At 45.4% G+C, this 21,290-nt stretch overlaps 1 protein-coding gene across 6 annotated transcripts in view; it reads left to right on the top strand.

Moving 5' to 3' along the window:
* Positions 1-17,896, top strand: part of LOC139553801 (kinesin-like protein KIF13B) — a 61,048-nt gene extending 43,152 nt beyond the window's left edge. For 4 of the 6 annotated variants that reach the window (XM_071366479.1, XM_071366476.1, XM_071366478.1 and 1 more), the window contains exons 22-40: positions 761-886; positions 1,660-1,833; positions 2,187-2,359; positions 2,777-2,909; positions 3,327-3,476; positions 4,036-4,065; positions 4,327-4,426; positions 4,679-4,805; positions 4,941-4,996; positions 5,147-5,271; positions 5,593-5,868; positions 6,167-6,319; positions 6,585-6,662; positions 6,792-6,845; positions 6,974-7,097; positions 8,081-8,214; positions 12,261-12,323; positions 12,758-13,454; positions 13,687-17,896. In XM_071366479.1, coding sequence (XP_071222580.1) covers positions 761-886; positions 1,660-1,833; positions 2,187-2,359; positions 2,777-2,909; positions 3,327-3,476; positions 4,036-4,065; positions 4,327-4,426; positions 4,679-4,805; positions 4,941-4,996; positions 5,147-5,271; positions 5,593-5,868; positions 6,167-6,319; positions 6,585-6,662; positions 6,792-6,845; positions 6,974-7,097; positions 8,081-8,214; positions 12,261-12,323; positions 12,758-13,454; positions 13,687-13,895 — 2,982 coding nt within the window. In that variant the 3' untranslated portion in view covers positions 13,896-17,896. The remainder of the gene's footprint in view (positions 1-760; positions 887-1,659; positions 1,834-2,186; positions 2,360-2,776; positions 2,910-3,326; positions 3,477-4,035; positions 4,066-4,326; positions 4,427-4,678; positions 4,806-4,940; positions 4,997-5,146; positions 5,272-5,592; positions 5,869-6,166; positions 6,320-6,584; positions 6,663-6,791; positions 6,846-6,973; positions 7,098-8,080; positions 8,215-12,260; positions 12,324-12,757; positions 13,455-13,686) is intronic. The other 2 variants (XM_071366480.1, XM_071366481.1) reach the window with 2 other exon arrangements.
* The last annotated feature ends 3,394 nt before the right edge of the window (positions 17,897-21,290 follow it).

Here is a 21,290-nt window from a genome sequence, read left to right as displayed (position 1 = left end):
TTTAGAAGATACTGTTGCACAAACAACATGCTGATTTAGGCCTTCACCAGTACTGGTATCAGGCTGTATTAGCTAGCTACGTTTGCTCTGACTCAGTACTTTTAATAGCTAGCCAGTTAACTACTGATTAGCATTAGTGGCTAACACGATTTAGCTCAACTTGCTAAGAAAATACAAACTAGCTGTTTGCAGATGTAAGAAACACAAACTAATATTGTAATTATAGAACGCTTGTGGATTTATATTAAGATCAAAGTGGAAACAACATCGTTGTCATCAACATGTGCTGCATTGACCATGCAGACTGAACGCAAGTGTCTCGTGGTCAAGCAACAACATGGGCTCCTTGAGTGACGGGGTGGGACTAGGTCTGTGTGGAAAGCGGCATGGAGAGAGAGAGAGCGGAGAGGGATGACTCAAGTAGGGGAGTAAACTATCACATTTAACAAACCAAACCTTCAAATACCGTTATAGAAGGTAAAGTAAAAACCCGAACCGGTCCATGCATCAAAACAGATATATAGTCAAATACGGTACACCGCCCATCCCTACTTTCCAATTTGTGTTCCAACCCAGCACTAACACACCTGATAAAACGAATCGTCATCTAGATTGACGACTGCCCTGAGTCGATTGTTTGAAGGAACGAGGTGTCTTGGTGATGTGCTGAAATTAAAACTTTACACTGTCGCGAAGTGATGATGCAGCACAGAATGAATCGTGTTATGATGGTTTCATCCAGGCGTTGGTTGTCTTGTAGGTGGTTGGGAGGTTACACGTGGAGGTGGTGAGAGTGGCAGGGGGGTTTGAGGACAGCATGGCTGGTGGAGAGGATAATGAGACCAGCCCAGACGGAGAGGTGCAGGAGAGGAAACTGGTCTGCATGGTAAGTCCGTTTTGAACACTCAGAATACACACATACACAGGAAAGTCATTTGTTTTATATAGTTCTTCTGGAATGCCAAGCAATATAGTTTGCTTGTTCTCTTTCAAATCATATTTAATCATATCCCCTCCCTCCCTGTCTCCCTCCCTATCTCCCTCCCTCCCTATCTCCCTCCCTCCCTATCTCCCTCCCTCCCTATCTCCCTCCCTCCCTATCTCCCTCCCTCCCTATCTCCCTCCCTCCCTATCTCCCTCCCTATCTCCCTCCCTCCCTATCTCCCTCCCTCCCTATCTCCCTCCCTATCTCCCTCCCTCCCTATCTCCCTCCCTATCTCCCTCCCTCCCTATCTCCCTCCCTCCCTATCTCCCTCCCTCCCTATCTCCCTCCCTCCCTATCTCCCTCCCTATCTCCCTCCCTCCCTATCTCCCTCCCTCCCTATCTCCCTCCCTCCCTCCCTATCTCCCTCCCTATCTCCCTCCCTATCTCCCTCCCTATCTCCCTCCCTATCTCCCTCCCTATCTCCCTCCCTCCCTCCCTCCCTCCCTCCCTATCTCCCTCCCTCCCTATCTCCCTCCCTCCCTATCTCCCTCCCTCCCTATCTCCCTCCCTCCCTATCTCCCTCCCTCCCTCCCTATCTCCCTCCCTCCCTCCCTATCTCCCTCCCTCCCTCCCTACCTCCCTATCTCCCTCCCTCCCTCCCTATCTCCCTCCCTCCCTCCCTATCTCCCTCCCTCCCTCCCTATCTCTCTCTCTCTCTCTCCCTCTCTCTTCAGATCAAGATTCTTCAGGCAACAGGTCTCCCCCAGTACCTTTCCAACTTTGTCTTCTGCCAATACTCGTTCTGGGACCAGGCGGAGCCCATAATCGTGGCCCCAGAGGTGGACCCCTCTGCCTCGTCCCCAAGCAGCAAGGACCCTCACTGCATGGTGGTCTTTGACAGCTGCAAGGTCAGACATCCAATTAAATTTAAAATGCTTTACTGGTATATTGGCATGGTAAAAGTACTTGTATTGTAAAAGCAGCAATGTTAAAAAATCCAGCAGGATATAAAATAAATGCAGATTTCAGTCATGTTGCAGCTCTAATAGCCCAGGATGAATCAGGTAGCCTGGTTTAACCAGTGGTGAGCACAGCGTTCAGTCTAGTTTAACCAGGCTGTGTATTAGGACCCTTCCTATCTTCTTAGTCTTCTTACAGTGTGTTTATGCTCTGTTTTCTGCTAATTCATCTCTTTTGGTTTTCTATGCTATTCTTTCTGCCCTTTCTAATTCTGTTTATCTCTCCGTCTCTCCCCCTATAGGAGATGGGTGTGTCAGTAACAGAGGAGTTTATAGAGTATCTGACAGAGGGGGCAGTGGCCATGGAGGTGTACGGACACAGACAGGCCGCCGCCGGACAGGCTGACTCCGGCAGGAACCCTGCCTTCTGGGACCTCAGCATTATACAAGCCAAGACACGCACACTACGGGACAGGTACACGCACACTACGGGACAGGTACACGCGCACTACGGGACAGGTTCACGCGCACTACGGGACAGGTTCACGCGCACTACGGGACAGGTTCACGCGCACTACGGGACAGGTACACGCGCACTACGGGACAGGTTCACGCGCACTACGGGACAGGTTCACGCGCACTACGGGACAGGTTCGCGCGCACTACGGGACAGGTTCGCGCGCACTACGGGACAGGTTCGCGCGCACTACGGGACAGGTTCACGCGCACTACGGGACAGGTACACACGCACTACGGGACAGGTTCGCGCACTACGGGACAGTCACACACAGTCACACAGCACAAGTTGACACTGACACATTTGCCAAAGGTTCCAGTTCCACATAAAAGCAACCTTCTAAATTCCATATTGGTGTTCTGTCTCCCCCTGCAGGTGGAGTGAGGTAACACGTCGTCTGGAGATGTGGATCCAGGTGTTGGAGATCAACGAGAACGGAGACTTCATGCCTGTGGAGGTCATACCTGCCAAAGACGTACGCACAGGAGGTATATTCCAACTGCGACAGGTAGGTGTTACGTGTCTGTCTGTGTGTGTGTGTGTGTGGCTATCCCCAAATGTTTTTTTTTCCTGTTTTAATCAGGAATTCCAAATGGTCCTTTACCTCAGAATGAAAAAGACAATCCAATACATATTTACGTCAGGAACACAACAATACACACATTAGAATCAAAGAGAAGAAAAAACTTAACTGAATTGTTGATTGAATCAGTAAGAGGAAGAAAGCCCAGCTGTTTTCACCACTAATGTTCTATTGATTACACGTGTCCCTCAGGGCCAGTCCTCAGGGCCAGTCCCAAAGACATGTCTAATCTGTTCCTTCACCCCCTCCCTCTCCCTCAGGGCCAGTTCCCTCTCCTTCACCCCCTCCCTCTCCCTCCCAAAGACATGTCTAATCTGTTGTTCCCCTTCCCTCCCCCCTCAGGGCCAGTCCAGACGTCTGCAGGTGGAGGTGAAGTCTGTGCAGGACAGTGGGACGATGCCGCTGATAGCGGAGGTGCTGTTGGCCGTGTCTGTGGGCTGTGTGGAGATCAGACAGACACGCCAGGCCAAGGCCAACAACGAACCCGTACAGGTAACACACACGGACACATACCTATACAGATAGAGTGCATTCAGAAAGTATTCAGACCCCTGGACTTTTTCCACATTGTGTTACGTTACAGCCTTATTCTAAAATTGATGAAGGAAAAAAACTATTGAATCAATCTACACACAATACCCCATAATGACAACATAAATTTTAACAAATGTTTTAAAAATGAAAAAATGAAATCACATTTACATAAGTATTCAGACCGTTTCCTCAGTACTTTGTTGAAGCACCTTTGGCAGCGATTACAGTCTCGAGTCTTCTTGGGTATGACACTACAAGCTTGGCACACCTGTATTTGGGGAGTTTCTCCCTTCTCTGCAGATCCTCTCTAGCTCTGTCAGGTGTGTAGATTGATGAGGAAACATTTAATTGAATCAATTTTCGAATAAGGCTGTAACGCAACAATGTGGAGAAAAGGAAGTGGTCTGAATACTTTCCGAATGCTCTGTACGTTACTATGCAGGAAGATGGCTGTGAATGCCATTTACGATATGTCTGTTCTGGACTAATACAATTGTGTATTTTGTTTGTCTCACAGATGGAGGGGGATGAGATGGACAGCTATCAGGTAAACACTTTTCACTGTCTTGTCTCGACTGAAGTATCTCTTTCATATATCCCCACTGTATCTGATCAAATCAGACGACTCCACTGAAGAGGATGCTACAATGCATGTGCCTGTTTCTGTGGATCTGTGATGGATTGGTCATGTCTGTCTTGTTTTTTTGTGTGATTGTTTTGACCGGTTTCCCTCCTGCACTCGCTCCGGTTGATTGGTCCTGTTGTTCTCGCTCTGATTGGTCGTTGGTGTGTGTGTTCTGTCCAATAGGAGCGTGATCTGGAGCGTCTGCGTCATCAGTGGCTGACGGCTCTCACCAAGAGACAGGAGTACCTGGACCAACACCTTCAGACCCTGGTCAGCAAGCCAGGTAACTAACACACACACACACACACTGCAGTCAGTGTATAGTGGAGGAACGAGGAAGTATAACTACCTTTACTGGAGTAGCGTTTGGGCGGCAGGTCAAAGGGCACAGCAAATGAGGGAGAAGAAGTGGTGGCAGGAAACAGATTCCTCTGGTTAGGGACGGTAGTAATGTTCTGATTGCGTACACATCTGTGTGAACATCTGGGTGGAATTGAGGAAGATAGACTTTGACATTGTTGTGCTCCCTCTACAGAGAAGACAGAGGATGACGTGGAGAGGGAGGCCCAGCTGTTGGAATGGCGCCTGACACTGACCGAGGAGAGGAACGCCGTCATGGTGCCTTCAGCTGGGAGCGGCATCCCTGGAGCTCCTGCAGAGTGGTGAGAGAGACCGGAGAGTGTGTGTGGGAGAGTTGGGTCTCAACTTAAATGTATAATGATCCAGTTTTTAATCATAAATGTTAATATTGTTCAGGAAGTGAATCTGACAATTGTGTACATTGTTTGTGTCTTTAGGGTCCCCCTACCTGGAATGGAGGCCCATACCCCTGTTCTTTTCCTGGACCTCAGTGGTACGTTTTCCTTCTTCAGTGTTTTATCTCTGACTGGTTTAGTGACCAGTCAATTATTAAAATCCTCACTTTCACGCTTAACTCATGTTTTTCTCTTACCTACCTCTCTCTCTCTCTCCCCCATCCTCGTCATCTCTCTCGCCTCTCCAGCGGATGACTTCAGTTCCCAGGATGCTTTGGAGGTCCCGGAGGCTGGGGGTTGGGACGCCACTCTGAGCGGAGAGGACGAGGAAGAATTCTTCGACCTGCAGATCGTCAAACATTATGATGAAGAGGTGAGCTCCAGGGGTCCTTTTCATCAGAGCACGGCGTAGCAAAACGCTTTGCAAAAGAAAACCAAAACCAGTGTTTCTAATTGGGCAAGTCCACCTAATCCCCCCCCTTATTTCACCATATGATCCCTAATAGGGTTGCAAAATTCCAGTAACTTTCCCAATATTTCCAGATTCTCCAGAAATTGGAACATTACTAGAATCAGCAAGGAAATCTGAAATCCATTAACTAGGATTTCTGGAAAACGTGGGAATTTTTGGGAAAGTTACTGGAATTTTGCGTCCTTAATGAACACAACGATGTATCCCCACCCCTTCCACTAGGTAAAAGCTGAGGCATCGTGGGACTCCACAGTGCACCAGTGTCCCCAGCTGAGCCGCGGCGGAGCGTGCCCGGAGCAGAGGGTGTATCTGACGGTGCGCTGCGTGGTGCAGCTCAGCCATCCGGCAGACATGCAGCTGGTGCTGAGGAAACGGATCTGTGTCAACCTGAACCCCGGCAGACAGGGCTTCGCTCAGAACCTCCTCAAGAGGATGTCCACGCGCTCCACCATCCCCGGCTGTGGGGTCACCTTCGAGGTGGTCTCCAACATCCCCGGGGTGAGGGTGTGACAGGAGGGAAATGACTTAATTTATCATCAATTACTTTGGTTCTTTTTGGTAGTGATTTACTACAACGGCTGTAGCTCTCGACTGTCTGTCCTCTCCTCACGTCCTCTCCTTCGTTGCACTGATATGAGGAAGGCGAAATGCCAACCTAATGATACCCTTGGCACCACCATATTGTTTTCATCTGTCAAGTAGTGTTTTCCAACCAGTGCATATGAAGGGGAAGAGATTTTTTAGCAATTGAGATTTAGTCTGTCTTTTTGTCAGCTCTACTAACTCTCTCTCTCAGGATGCCCAGGGTTCAGAGGACAGGGAGATGTTGGCTCGTCTAGCCGCCAGCGCTGAGAACCCCAAGTCGGCCGACAACGAGGCGGCCATAGAGAAATACCTCCGCAGTGTCCTGGCTGTGGAGAACATCCTCACTCTGGACCGACTACGACAGGTCACTACACACCTTCACACTAGGATTATCTACAGCAGTGTTTCCCAAACTCGGTCCAAGGTGTGCGCATTTAGTTTTTTGTCCCAAGACTACACGGCTGATTAAACTAATCAAAGGCTGATGAGTTGGTTATTGGAAAAAGCTGTGTAATACCAGGGCAAAAAACAAACGTGAACCCCTTGGGGTCACCAGGAAACGCTGTTCACATGCTTAACACACATTTTTATTAATGGTACTGTTGCTTATTTCGTGTGTGTGTGCGCAGGAAGTGGCGGTGAAGGAGCACCTGGCAGGCAAAGGGAAGGGTAACAGACGCAGTCTCAGCTCCCCCAGTGTCCACAGGGTAAATGGCACATCTTCTGTTGGGGTATTACTGGGTCCTATTGATTTATTGAATAGTTTTAAGCCACTGAGGTCATGACATTAGTCTTTTTTCCCTCCCTCTCTCTTTCTCTCTCCTTGTCGTCTTTAGCTCTCTGGCAGCAAACAGGACCTGTCCTCTGACTGCAATCTGGACGACAACAAGGTGTGTACAACCCTTTTGAAGCTGTGCCACTGTTAATACTCAAACTGAACAACCCCACATGCCAAAGTACACAGATCAATCCTCACATCTTTAACCTCTGCTGTTTTTTTCTGTCTTCTCTGCTCCAGACTCGCTGGGAGAGCCAGCAGGACATCTTCATGACCTCGCCCCAGTTTAGCCACACCCTGCCTCGTCCCTCCTCCTCTCCCCCTACTACTCCCCCACAGAACCAGATCCAGGACCCAGAGCAAGGTAAGAGCCTGACTCCCCCTCCCCCTACTACTCCCCCACAGAACCAGATCCAGGACCCAGAGCAAGGTAAGAGCCTGACTCCCCCTCCCCCTACTACTCCCCCACAGAACCAGATCCAGGACCCAGAGCAAGGTAAGAGCCTGACTCCCCCTCTCCCCTCCCCCTACTACTCCCCCACAGAACCAGATCCAGGACCCAGAGCAAGGTAAGAGCCTGACTCCCCCTCCCCTCTCCCCTCCCCCTACTACTCCCCCACAGAACCAGAGCCAGGACCCAGAGCAAGGTAAGAGCCTGACTCCCCCTCCCCCTACTACTCCCCCACAGAACCAGAGCAAGGTAAGAGTATAACTCCCCCTCTCTACCTTTCTCCCCCTGAGACTGCTCTACTAACCTGGCCTTGCTGACTGGCTGACTCTACCTCAGTCTGCCCTTACTCTCCACCCCTCTCTCCTCCTGTCATCTCTCTTTTCTGTGCAGTAGACCTTTGGTGTGGTTCTGTCTGTCCTGTCTACAAGTGTTGTCTTGTGTTTCAACTGTTTTAAGTGTGTTGCATACAGTAGTCATATTGTCTGTTTTCTTTCTTTGATTTCACTTTCTCAGTAGTGATGTCATTGTAATGAATGTGAGTGTGACCAATGACAGTTAATCATTCAGATTAATTTGCCGTCTTTTATGATTATAATCCAGAGATTATAATGTTATCACATGCTAAAATCATCTTTATTTGATTATTTTCAGTTATTTTAATCAATTCTTTGTCTTGCTCGCTGACCTGGTCCAGCCATTTTCTTCATTGTGTGCCATTTTTCAATGTCATTTCCTGGGCTTGCTTTTCAACTTCCTGTCTTAATCACTCACACTTCCCCTACCTTCCAATCCTCCTCACCATCCTCTTTTCCTCCTCTCCATCTTTTTTTCCTGCTGCTCCTCCTCTTTTCTTCCTCCTCCCTTTCCTCCTCCTCTCTCACCGGTTCTCCCCTCAGGTCGTTCAGGGCTTGCTGCCTCTTATCTTTCAGTCAAAGCCCTGGTGCCACAGATGCCCAAGCTGCTCAAGTCCCTGTTCCCTGCCCGCGAGGACAAGAAGGAGCCCCTGCGTCCCTCACCCCACTCTCTACAGGTACGATGCACATACCCCAGTGACCTTTTGACCTTGGTTAAAATAAGTAATTCCCTTTTTTATCTTGTAACCCCATTGAATCCTTTCCCATTTTCTTGTGATACACCAAATAAACCAAACCCTGTTTCTAGCCACAACACCAGTCAGTAACTGGGAGCCCTGAGAAACTGGATGGTCGATGTGAGTCTATAATACACTATAGTTCACCGTCTCCCCGTCCTCTGCCTCAAACCATTGCTGTAATCCATGCCTTATTTTCAGTGTAGCCTGTATTTCCATTTTTATTTTGTCCATCAGGACTTTTACCAAGTGCTGCTATCACAATGAGACCCATCATCATCTGCATTTGAGCAGAGGAAAGTGTAGATGGTATTTAGGGCATTCAGAGGAAGTCCCATCTAGACCAGTGACTGTTACTCAGCTTCCAGATGAAACACACTTGTATAACAGGCTTTTAGACAAGCCTCTCTCAGAAGACAGACTGGGGAGAGAGCAGTTTAGTGCTATTATTAAGCAATAAGGCCCGGGGGGGTGAGGTACAGTGCCTTCGGAAAGTATTCAGACCCTTTGACTTTCTCCACATTTTGTTACGTTACAGCCTCATTCTAAAATGTATTCCCCCCCCCCCCCCCCCCATCAATCTACACACAATACCCCATAATGACAAAGCAAAACAGGTTTTAAGAAATTTTTGCAAATTTCTTAACAAGAAAAAACGTAAATCACATTTACTTAAGTATTCAGACTCTTAACTCAGTACTTTGTTGAAGCACCTTTGGCAGCGATTACAGCCTCTAGCCTTGGGTATGACGCTACAAGCTTGGCACACCATTTGTCTCTCCAGATCCTCTCAAGTTCTTTCAGGTTGGATTGGGAGTGTTGCTGTACAGCTATTTTCAGGTCTCTCCAGAGATGTTTGATCAGGTTCAAGTCCGGGCTCTGGCTGGGCCACTCAAGGACATTCAGAGATTTGTCCTGAAGCCAGTGCCGCTTTGTCTTGGCTGTGTGCATCAGACCAGAGAATCTTGTTTCTCATGGTCTGAGAGTCTTTAGGTGCCTTTTGGCAAAGCGGGTTGTCGTGCCTTTTACTGAGGAGTGGCTTCTGTCTCGCCACTCTACCATAAATGCCTGATTGGTGGAGTTCTGCAGAGATGGTTGTCCTTCTGGAAGGTTCTCCCATCTCCACAGAGGAACTGTAGAGCTCTGTCAGAGTGACCATCGGGTTGTTGGTCACCTCCCTGACCAAGGCCTTTCTTCCTGATTGCTCAGGTTGGCCGGCGGCCAGTTCAAGAAAAAGTATTGGTGGTTCCAAACTTCTTCCATTTAAGAATGATGGAGGCCACTGTTCATGAGGACCTTCAATGCTGCAGAAATGTTTTGGTACCCTTCCCTAGATCTGTGCCTCGACATAATCCTGTCTCAGAGCTCTATGGACAATTCCTTTGAACTCATGACTTGGTTTTTGCTCTGACATGCACTGTCAACTGTGGGACCTTATATAGACAGGTGTGTTTCTTTCCAAATCATGTCCAACCAATTGAATTTACCACAGGTGGACTTAATCAAGTTGCAGAAACATCAAGGATTATCCATGGAAACAGGATGCACCTGAGCCCAATTTCGAGTATCATAGCAAAGGGTCTGAATACTTATGTAAATTAGGTATTTCCGTTTTTTTATATACATTAACAAACATTTCTGAACTGTTTTCACTTTATCATTATGGGGTATTGTGTGTAGATTGATCAGGGGGGGAAACTATTTAATACATTTTAGAAGAAGGCTGTAAGGTAATGTTGTGGAAATTCTTAAACAAGGTCACTCAAAGTTGATCTTAAATGAATCATTGTTTGTCAGCGTGCTGGAGAGCTTCCAACCACCACAATGCACCATAGTACACGTCAATCAGGAGCTCTGCCTGGGTAGTCCCAGCAGTTGTTATGTACGGCTGGCTAGACACAGACAAGTTATATTTGCATGATTTAGCATAACTCATTAATCATTACCGTTTTGTTTCATTAATGTGACCGACCAATACTGGTTCATAACATGTGACAGACCAATACTGGTTCATAACATGTGACAGACCAATACCTCACGAGGCTTCTTCTCTCTAAGCTGAGACCTTGAAACTGAGATATCTGTAGTTCGTTTTCAAAACAAGGTCTGGTCGTACTGCCAAATTGTCTGGTCGTACTGCCAAATTGTCTGGGCGTACTGCCAAATTGCAGCTACTGTTAGTGAGGAGGAGCAGAAAACATGATAGCTGCTGAAATCTTACCAGCCAGAGAGGCGCAGATCGCCTTACAGCATGTTAATAACATTTCACAGGGAGGAAAAAGAGAACACGTTATAACAGTTTCATACCAAACTTGCTAAGAATGAGATCGAGGCAAGGTTCGCCCAAGCTACAGTCTAGTAGCGGTCCTCACATTTTAGGGCACAGTACTGTCTCTAGAAGCCCTGCCTTTCCAAATCAGAATTGTAACTATTGATAAAGTATCTAAATCAAACTTAGTGCTTCACGTTGGTGCTATCACTTTAATTTAAGACCCTAACTTTTCTTGTTACTTGTGGTAATGACAGATTGGTATTTCAGTGCATTCTTAGTCTAAATTACTATACATTCTGCAGTGTGCAGACCTCCACAATCAACCTGATACCCCAAATATACAATATTGGATAAGACTAAATCAATTACGGGCACGGTTGACCACCCCTCTGTCCCCAGCACTCATCCTTCCTTTCCTGCCGTTTCTTCATGTTCTTCTTCAGATAGTGTTTCTGTTCTTCCTTTTAATGGCACATGTTCAAAGTGGATGGTCCTTGATAATGTCTCTCACGCTGTCCTTTACAGTCCATCATGTCTTGTCCATTTTCCTACCAGTACACCAGCAGCATGAGATACGTTTGGACTGGATCTCTCTCCATGCTCACTCTCCATGGACCCATGACGCACTCCTGAGAGAGAGTGCGTGTCTTTTCTCTTCTCATGAGAGAAAGGGCAGCTGATAGCTTCGTCTGGATGCTGTGTACAGGTTGCTGGCTCGGACTCCGGTCTCACGGTAGAAGTGGTGAAGGACCATACTGAATGGCATTTTCGCCGTTATTTCAGCCGGTTAGAAGGGGTGTTGAGGTTCACACAGTTTTAGACCAATACCTTACGAGGCTTCTCTCTAAGCTGAGACCTTGAAACTGAGACATCTTTCGTTCGTTCTCAAAACAAGGGCTTACTGCCAAATTGCAGCTACTGATAGTGAGGATTTGTTCAGTCAGCCACTTGCATGAACACAGAAATAGTTTATAAGAAAAGCACAAACATTAAAATTCCCATTACAGTAACAAAATGTGGGAAAAGGGAAGGGGTCTGAATACTTTCCGAATGCACTGTATCAGGTTTTTTTTAGGCCATGTCGCCCAAACCAGCCGGTGGACATTTTTGAGTGTTTCTACTTGTAGAATCGATTAGCACACATTTTTTCAAATTAAGGGCCGGCACTCTTTTCAAAGGTGCTGATTGCTCTCGGCCGGCAAACGCTAACCGGTGTGTCCAAGCCTTAAGGTAAAGGAAGAACAAAAAACTGACAGGGCCTTTCCCTCAATCTATCTCCTTAATGCTGAGTGCCAGTTTTTGGTTTGACTCGGCCGGGGATTGAACTCCCAACCTTCCAATCTTAGGGCAGACACCCGAACCACATGCCACTGAGTTGGTTATGTCCATATATAATGAAGTCAAAAGTCCCTGAAGACTGGATGTAGGATATACCAAGCTTGCTATTTAATTTCCATAAAGACGATATATCTTTAGTAATACCACCATCTGTTTGTCATTCTTTAAAGACAGATAATTCCACTATGGATTTAGCCATTATTTTTAGGGATTAAAACCATTTTTGTCAAGCGCTGAATATAATCAACTGAGCTTTTGAATTTTTACATTAACTCGTAAAATTATGGACAATGTGAGACAATACTGATGTATTTCAATGAATAATTGAACCTTCAATCATTTGAACAATAATTGTTTTTCTCTCTCTTCCTGGCAGCACATGCCTCGTATCATCATGCAGACGACGGGGCCTGAAGACGGCAGGATCAGGATAGAATCGGTAAGAACCTTCTGTCAGTCTGTCATCTCAACTCTCCTCCTGCCTGCTCCCCCTTGTTCAATGTTCTACTCCCTATGAGCACAAGATGTTAAAAATATGTTTAAAAGGACGTCTTTTCAGCTTCTTGTGGTCACTGGGAGTTGTAGTTTGTTAGAGATCAGTCTAGTTATAGTTGATTAGTTGAAATCAGTTAGTTTACAACAACTCTCCAGGCTGAGACAGTGTATTGACTGAAATATGAAGCTATGGTTGGTAGTAAGCTAGGGGATCTGAGGATCTCATGATGATAATGATGAAGATGGTGGTGATGTGATCATTATGGTATTGATAATTGTGTTGGCATCATGATGTCTTGGTTTGCTCCAGTCAGTCTTAAGTTTGTTGGAGTTCTTAAATTCCTGTTGTAGTGTGATTGCCGTGATTCCTCCCCGTAGGTTGCTAAGGTAGGGAGGACCGCCCTTATCCCGGCCCTGACCAATGACAGGTGGTCAGAGTCCACCGAAGCCCCTCTTCCTGTTCCGTCCTCCCAGCATGACTATCCCCTCAGCCCCATCAGCGAGGCCTCCAGCGGCTACTTCTCCACTAGTGTTTCCACTGCAACCCTGACCGAGGCTTCAGCCAGCACCGCTGGTGACCACCCTGCCACCCCCCTCCGCCCCTCCTCCTCCCTCACCCTCGTAGATGCAGGGGTGGGACTAAAGGGGATTGATGCTCCTGAAACTACGTTACCCAGAACCCAGCAGCAGCAGCGAGCTGAACGGAACGGTGTTACTGCTGCCTCTCCTCAGTATGACAACAAAATGGCCACCACAGGTCCCGGCTACAGCGTCACCACAGGCAACAAGCCCTTCTCCGTACAGAGGGTGTCGACGTCGGACCTGAAGTCGTTCCAGCAGCGCATCCTGGGGGAGGAAGTGGAGGCGAGAGGAGGAGGAAGACAAGGGAGTCTGGAGAGACTGGAAATCGTCCTGGACGACGAGGATGGCGGCTACGACTACGTGCTACCTGATTGGCTGAGAGAGGGGGTGTACGTGACGGTGGGAGCCAATAAGGGCGGGACAGTGCGCTACGTGGGCAACACTGAGTTCGCCGAGGGCGTGTGGGTCGGGGTGGAGCTTGACTCGCCCTCAGGTGTGTTTGTGTGTTTACTGTTCACACAGAATCGCATGACTCAACATAATGACACTAGAAGAAATGTAACTCTAAGCAAACAGCCTGAAAATAACAAATTTAGAGGGCCTTGTCCACATGTACATGAGAATCATCAGAGCAGGCAATGCTTAGTTCAGGAAATTCAAAGTACTAAACCAACTCTCTTCCTTGTCTACCCCTCACCCCTTTGTCTTATTCTCTCTCTCTACAGGTAAGAACGACGGGTCCGTAGGCGGGCGCCACTACTTCCGCTGTAACCCTGGTTACGGTGTCCTGGTGCGTCCCGACCGGGTTCTCCGACGGGAGCGTTCCACCAAACGGAACCCGGAGAACCGGCGCAGCGGCGAGTTCTACCAGCCCGTTCTGCGGGGAGAGTCCACTATCAGGAGAGGGGAGAACCGCAAGTCCTGGAGCAGCTGAACTGGAGAGAAACAGGCTTGGCTGGGAGAGACCATTATTCTACACATCCCTCTGTCTCCTGGCTCGGATCAACTAGAAACACATCCTGTTTCTAAGCCTCCATCTCGCTTAGCACCCTGTCTCTCAATCTCCCCCTAACTATGCAATACTACTGCATCTAATGGAAAACGGTCCCTGTCCTATGCCCACCCATAGCTATAGTACCTTAGATCTGTCTGGGTTCATTTCAATAGGGAAGACCTTTACCCAACAAGCCCCTGCTGTCTCCCCATCTGGACACAGCCTGTGGTATGGATTGGGCACAGGCCCTGAGTGGTTCCACAGCACCTGAAGTAGTCTACAGAGTGTTGCTGTCTGTATGAAGTGACCCACTGGGTGGCTAATAGGAACTGTTTCTCCTTGGGCCAAGGTTCAGGTTCTGAAGTGATGACATCACTTTCTCTGATGTCATCAAACTCTGGTCACACTTCAAGAATCGTTCTGAAATAATGAGACTACTATTCCACCGGACTCTGACCGGAACGCCCCTCTTTTTTCAATGGAACTGTCTATTTTACCCCCTCCTATTTTTGAATGGAACTGTCCCTTTTAACTAAATGATATTATCAGTCCTTTTTGTGGACTGACATTTTAACAGTTACTGTATCTGTTTCCCCTGTGAAGTCATTCATCTGAAATGATCGATTCTTCCAGAATGTGCCTTCATGAGTTTATTTTACTTTGTTATATTTCTTAGTGGTTTTATTCGATACACGTTTCTCCCTCTGTTGAGCTTTGAGGAGAATGCCTTGTGTAAGTGTGAGGTGATCTCAGGGACTGCAGAGTGGACATGGACGTACCTGTGAGAAGATTTGTGTGTGTGCGCCTGTGTTTTAAAAGTTTGGCCCTTGAAGCTGAATTTAACCATGGCAATTTACAGTATAGGCTGGGAGAAAAATGATCCCTGTGCGTGTGTGTATATGCACGTCTGTGTGTGTGCATGTTTCCGGCTGATCTGAAAGATGAAGCACCGTCGTTATGACGACGTGGTTTGTGTAACAGTAATAGCCGTTGGTTTTAAATTGTAAGTTGAAGGATGGTTCCACTATGAGAAGCCCAGGGAGCAAAATTGGTTGAAATTGCTTTTCTCAATGTCTTTTTAACATCAAGTGCTCACTGGGAGATTTTGCACGTTAGAGGTTAGTTTGGTGACGTGTGTTAGCAGAATGGTTGTCTTTGGTTCTAGAAGTGTTTGAGGAGGTAGCAGTGGTATGTATGCTGGACTGCTGGTCTTGTGTGTATGTAACTTTGTGTTAACGTTGTGGAGCTTCATGTAACGTGTGGATGATGGATGGAAGGTAGGATCTGGTATGTTTTATGCTTGTCATTGAGTTGTGTTTTGGGGGATAAAGATCTCTGCATACATTCACCATTTGTGTGAAGATACAGATCTGTAATAGGGTCTATCATTTACATACAGAGTCAATGGCTTTGGGAGATGAAAGAAGACAAGGTTGTGGGAGCAGTGTTTTTTCAGATTCAGATTGTTTTAAAAGTTATTTCGTTTGAAACTATGGAATTTTATTTAAAATATTAATTGATCCCTGAAGTTCTTACAAAATGTAGTGAATCTCATTTTTATTAGACATTTGAAGTTAATACTTAAAGGGGCAATCTGCAGTTCAAACAACAACAAAGTGGTGTCCCCGCCACAGTTTTGGTAAATGGGACTGGAGAAATGTAACCGCTCTCAAATTAATCAATGGGTGTATATCATTAACTTAAACATCCAAAAGTGGATGTAACAACTGCAGATTGCCTCTTTTTGAAATTCCATTGAATAGAAATGTAAACTGTGTATTCTCCCCTAGTGAGCGGAGGTACAAACTGTAACGAGATGCACAATGGGTTTTAACACAAGTCCATCCAGCAAGCAGAGTCACATGAAGGATCTGAAAGCTCAACCCCTTCACCCCAACGCTATGACATTTCTTTTGACTACTTTATCATCTGATTTAAGAGAAGCCTAAATTTGCAATGTTATATATATTTTAATGGTTGTACATATGCCTTTATCATGTGAAATAGATAGCCTTCTAAATTGTACTGGAAAATATTGTTGCTTGCACAAGTGATTTAATGAGAAATGGTGCTGCTATAGCCACTGTTATATAACTGTAAATGGATTCCATCATTGACATTCTAGTCTTGCTTTTTAGCCTTCTATACACCACTTGAGATGGGAGAGAGTAAGGAGGAGTTGTCTATGGGCTGATGACTGGCCAATTGATAGAGAAATGGAACGTAGCAAGTGCTTATTTATTGTCATGTACTGTCCCCAAGTTGGTCAGACACTTTACATTGCTCTTTCTATAGCTAGGTGTTTTTTAAAAGTTTGTCGTCAAGCGTTTACCAAGTGATCATACTTGTGGTAATAGGAGGGGAACTGAGTGTGTGTGAACGCGCGGTGTTGGAATGAATGAATGGATGGATTTGGCCTTCGTCTTCTCACCTCTGCACAGAGACTGAAGAGTCTTTTGAGATCACTTCAGGCTTATCTATTTCTTTATTTCCGTGCCTCTCTCTCTCATATCAGGAAGTAGCTCTGATTCAAACACATTTCATTAACTTTTATCGGTTATTTCACATTGCCGGTGGAGTCTTCGCTTCTGACTCGAAATAGTTGCAGTGAGGCCGGGATTCAATCTGTTCAAACTTTGTCGGCTATGCACCTTTTAAAGGCAGTGTTCCCGCATTTGCGGAAACCGTCCTCATTTCTGTAATTTAGCAGATGCTCTTATCCAGTGCGACTTTAGTGCATACATTTTTGTACTGAAAAGCAGGTACACATGTACCTGAATGCTGTGTAACGGCAGGAAGAGGAAGTCATTTGTCAAACATGCATCCTCTGTCTTTCATTTCAATAGGCGTCATCATGGACTTTATATTTGACCATATATGGTTGTGACTGTTTGCGCTCAGAACCACATCAGGGGTGTATTCACTAGGAACCAGAAGCAATTGAAACAAAGTGGGAAGGGACCTACCTGAATTTGTCCAATAGAAACTCTTGTGTGGAGTAAATGGAAAACCACTTTTGCTACGTTCTGCAACTAATGAATACACCCCTGTATTCTATTGAGTTTTACCCTTAGACTGTCTATACAGTTACCCTTTCATCATTCCACAGAAGGCATGTTCTGTTTTTTTAAAGATTTTTTTTTTTTAAGTGCTACTGTGAGCATATTTTTAAAGGCCCAAGGACACAGATGCAACAAACCGTTATGGGGGGAATAATATTTCAAGAGTATACATTTGTTTATATGCATTTCCTGTGTATCTTTGGCAACCCTGGTCCAGAGCTCAGAGCAATATGACACCTGCCTTTATGTGGCCTTCAGTCTGTCCCCCTCAGAGGTTTTTAGTTATTAAACCCAGTCTGGCAAAGCGAGACTCAATAACTGCAAACCCTTAAACTCCCGCCATAGAGAGACCTGTATATTGGAAGACTTTCTTCACACTACATCAGACCCACTGCCCCATGGGAGCTCACGTTAGTAGAGGTTACTAACAGATATCAACTAGAGCTGAGAATCTTTACCTGCAACTCAGGAGCCACGTTCCATTTCTAAAGGGGTTTGAGCTGGAGGAAGGGACAGAAATGGAATTGGGCCCGATCTTCAGACCATTTGTACACCGGTTTCGTCATGAAATGGCACCCTACTCCCCATATAGTGCACAGAGAATAGGGTTCCAATTTGGACACAACGACTCACTTGAGACCAGCTCTGGTTTGTGCCTCGTCCTGGAGTCTTGAGTTAATATTATAATCAATCATTTGCGTGTCATGAATGCGTGACTATGTATATATTAAGACTTAACAATCTAAGCGCAAGTTTGGGTTTTGATTTAATTTAATTGTTCTGTGTAATTCTATGCTGAAATCCAAAGAATAATCATGTCTTTTTTATCGCCTGGACAATAATCTCCCTGTAAAGGAAAGAATAAAAAGATGTCATTTCTATCGTCTGCAGTGATCTTCCAGAAGCCATGCATTGATGGCAATTCGAGTTAAATGTGCAGCTCAAGTTCAAGATTTGAACCAGTTGATACACATTGTGAAATCATGCAGTTAGATTTCAGTTGCTCAACAAAACCACATATTGTTCATTCTTTATTCTCTAGTAGGTACAGTAAACAAATGAGAAAATGTAACAAAGGCATAGTTTTCTACATATTCATTACAGAACAGTCTACTGTCCAAAAAAGGCACTAAATTCTGAAGTAGGAGAACAGGACTCTTTAACTATATCAATTTGATACTCATACAAGGACTGGCGATATCCGTTCCTTCGGAACGGCAAAGGCAAAGCACCTCCCACACAGGTTAAAGTTCATTGAGTAGCAGTCTTGAGCAAATGCAACCTTTTCACCTGGTTTAATATGCAGAGATTTGGGTGATGTCAAAGACGCAACACCAAAGTGTATGCTACTTAATATGGCATTAAGTCTCAGGTTAACGGTCTTGAGAGACTAGTAAAGACCTCAGAAACCTGAAGGAAGAAGCTTTGCCTTTGAGTGATGCAATTCAAAACACAAGGCAGATTGTGCATATATCAAATGGAAAACGAACACAAAACATGATATAAAAAATAAAAAGCATTTCATGAATCTAATATACATTCCTGTTTGGCAGAATTTTACACATGGAAGTAAAATATGAAATCGCTTATCTTGTAAGATACATATTTGATTAGACAAAGCACTAGGTTAATGGCTAGCAGAAACTGTCCTCGGGTCAACTTGGCTGTCATTCAATACATACTGGATGACTTAAAGGGACAGTTCACCCCAAACAATGTTAGTCTAATCTCTGCACCTTGAATCTTGCTGGTCAGCCAACACTTTAGAAGTGGTCTAACGATAAGCTGGGGCCATCACTCCAATTGTTGTGTAGATCTGGCAATGAGAAAGTTTCCAAATCGTTTGGGATTGAGGTCTACAGAGTTAATCATAATAGGACCTACACAACTAAACCACCCCTGTAAAGGTTAGAAAATCAAAGTTATTCACTTATTTCACATTAAAAGCAGTGACCTGGGAGTTGAGGGGAATTGGCTAATAGGGAAGGGGAAGGTGTTTAAAACACCAAATTACCCCTAACCCTCCAACATGTGTCAGCCAGCAGATCAGTCTTCCTTCCTCCTATTGCCTGCCTGGTCTGTCAATCACTCAGGATGACCAATAAGCTACGAGTGGAGGAAACTGAAGCGCCATGGTAGTTTCTCCCATAAAGTGTCTTTTTAAAATACAATCTAAGAGTAAGTATCTTAGATAACAGCTTGTGTGTAGAACACGTCATGGCATATAGAAAAATAAGTGTTTGCATTACTCCCAGTACCAATAACAATAGGGACATTTATAATGCACCCTTCATTGGCAATCTTTTAAAAGCGTAAATAATTTCCTTTCAACTGGGGAACGTGATTATAACATCAGTCGGTTGCCTTAAATTAAGGTTAAAAGCTAAAAACAAATGCTTTGGGTACAGCTACAATATGCTTATAGTTACCCCCATAACAACCACATACACAAGGCCCCTCTCACTAGCAAGCATGATTCTATCTATTCCCTTCATTATTAAGAATTTAGGGGCAGTTTTTTTATAGCATCATTCGTAAGCAATAATATAATGAATGTCTGATCTCACTGGCTTTAAACCTAACCAGTTTAGGTAGTGCTACAACAAGGAAATACATGTTAGGGAATATATAGGCTTCTCCAGAGGCCTGTTAAACCCTCACCACTTCCTGTCTCCAGAGGCCTGTTAAACCCTCACCACTTCCCGTCTCCCTTATACTGCGAAGTTGGAGGTGGGAGACAAAGACAGAGGGGTAGAGTGATGACGGGCATAGGGAGTGAGAGCGATGAGAGAGTAAGAGAATCAAAGTGTGCAGAGCACCTTGGGGAGAAGGTGCCAAGGCAGGGGTCCCTGCACACCTCCCTCTAAGCTTAGAGGGAGGTGTGCAGGGTTACATAATAAACTATTCTAAATCTTTAGACCCACACAGACAAGAGCATATACCATACATACACCCACACCTTCAGGACCAGACTTGCCAACGCAATGCCTCCAGAACAGTCTAAAGGGGGTACTAGGGGGTAACGAGGTATAGCTATTAGGGGATAGGGGTGGAGGTAGAACCAGGCCTCCCAACACCTCTAGAACAGTCTAAAAGGGTTTACTAGGGTGGTAGAGGTATTAGGGAGGGGGTGGGGTAGAGGTATTAGGGAGGGGGTGGGGTGGAGGTAGGAAAAAATTTGTAGGAAAAAATTAGTTTGACACTCCAATAAGCTCTACTTGCACCATGACAAACAATGTTTTCATACTCAACTATAACCTCATCCCCATGTACACTCTCTTTCTCACAGTCACGTATACACACATACACTACCATTCAAACGTTTGGGTTTAGAAATGTCCTTTTTTGTCCATTAAAGTAACAATTTATTAGAAATACAGTGTAGACATTGTTAATGTTGTAAATGACTGTTGTAGCTGGAAACATCTACACAGAGGCCCATTATCAGCAACCATCACTTGTGTTAGCTAATCCAAGTTTATAATTTTAAAAGGCTAATTGATCATTAGAAAACCCTTTTGCAATTATGTTAGCACAGCTGAAAACTGTTGTCCTGATTTAAAGAAGCAATAAAACTGTCCTTCTTTAGACTAGTTGAGTATCTGGAGCATCAGCATTTGTGGGTTTAATTACAGGCTCAAAATGGCCAAAAACAAAGCACTTTCTTCTGAAACCCATCAGTCTATTCTTGTTCTGAGAAATGAAGGCTATTCCATTCAAGAAATTGCCAAGAAACTGAAGATTTTGTACAACGCTGTGTACTTCTCCCTTCAGAGAACAGCGCAAACTTTCTCTAACCAGAATAGAAAGAGTGGGAGGCCCCGGTGCACAACTGAGCAAGAGGACAAGTACATTAGAGTGTCTAGTTTGAGAAACAGACGCCTCACAAGTCCTCAACTGGCAGCTTCATTAAATAGTACCCACAAAACACCAGTCTCAACGTCAACAGTGAAGAGGCGACTCCAGGATGCTGGCCTTCTAGGCAGAGTTGCAAAGGAAAAGCCATATCTCAGACTGGCCAATAAAAATAAAAGATTAAGATGGGCAAAACGACACATACACTGGACAGAGGAACTCTACCTAGAAGGCCAGCATCCCGGAGTTGCCTCTTCACTGTTGAGACTGGTGTTTTGCGGGTACTATTTAATGAAGCTGCCAGTTGAGGACCTGTAATCGAACCCACAAATGCTGATGCTCCAAATACTCAACTAGCCTAAAGAAGGCCAGCTTTATTGCTTCTTTAAATCAGGACAACAGTTTTCAGCTGTGCTAA

Source organism: Salvelinus alpinus, chromosome 25 (genome assembly GCF_045679555.1).
Source record: "Salvelinus alpinus chromosome 25, SLU_Salpinus.1, whole genome shotgun sequence".
Taxonomy (NCBI): Eukaryota; Metazoa; Chordata; class Actinopteri; order Salmoniformes; family Salmonidae; genus Salvelinus; species Salvelinus alpinus.
The sequence above is the reverse complement of the archived record's forward strand: the minus strand, read 5'-3'. Positions and strand labels throughout refer to the sequence as shown.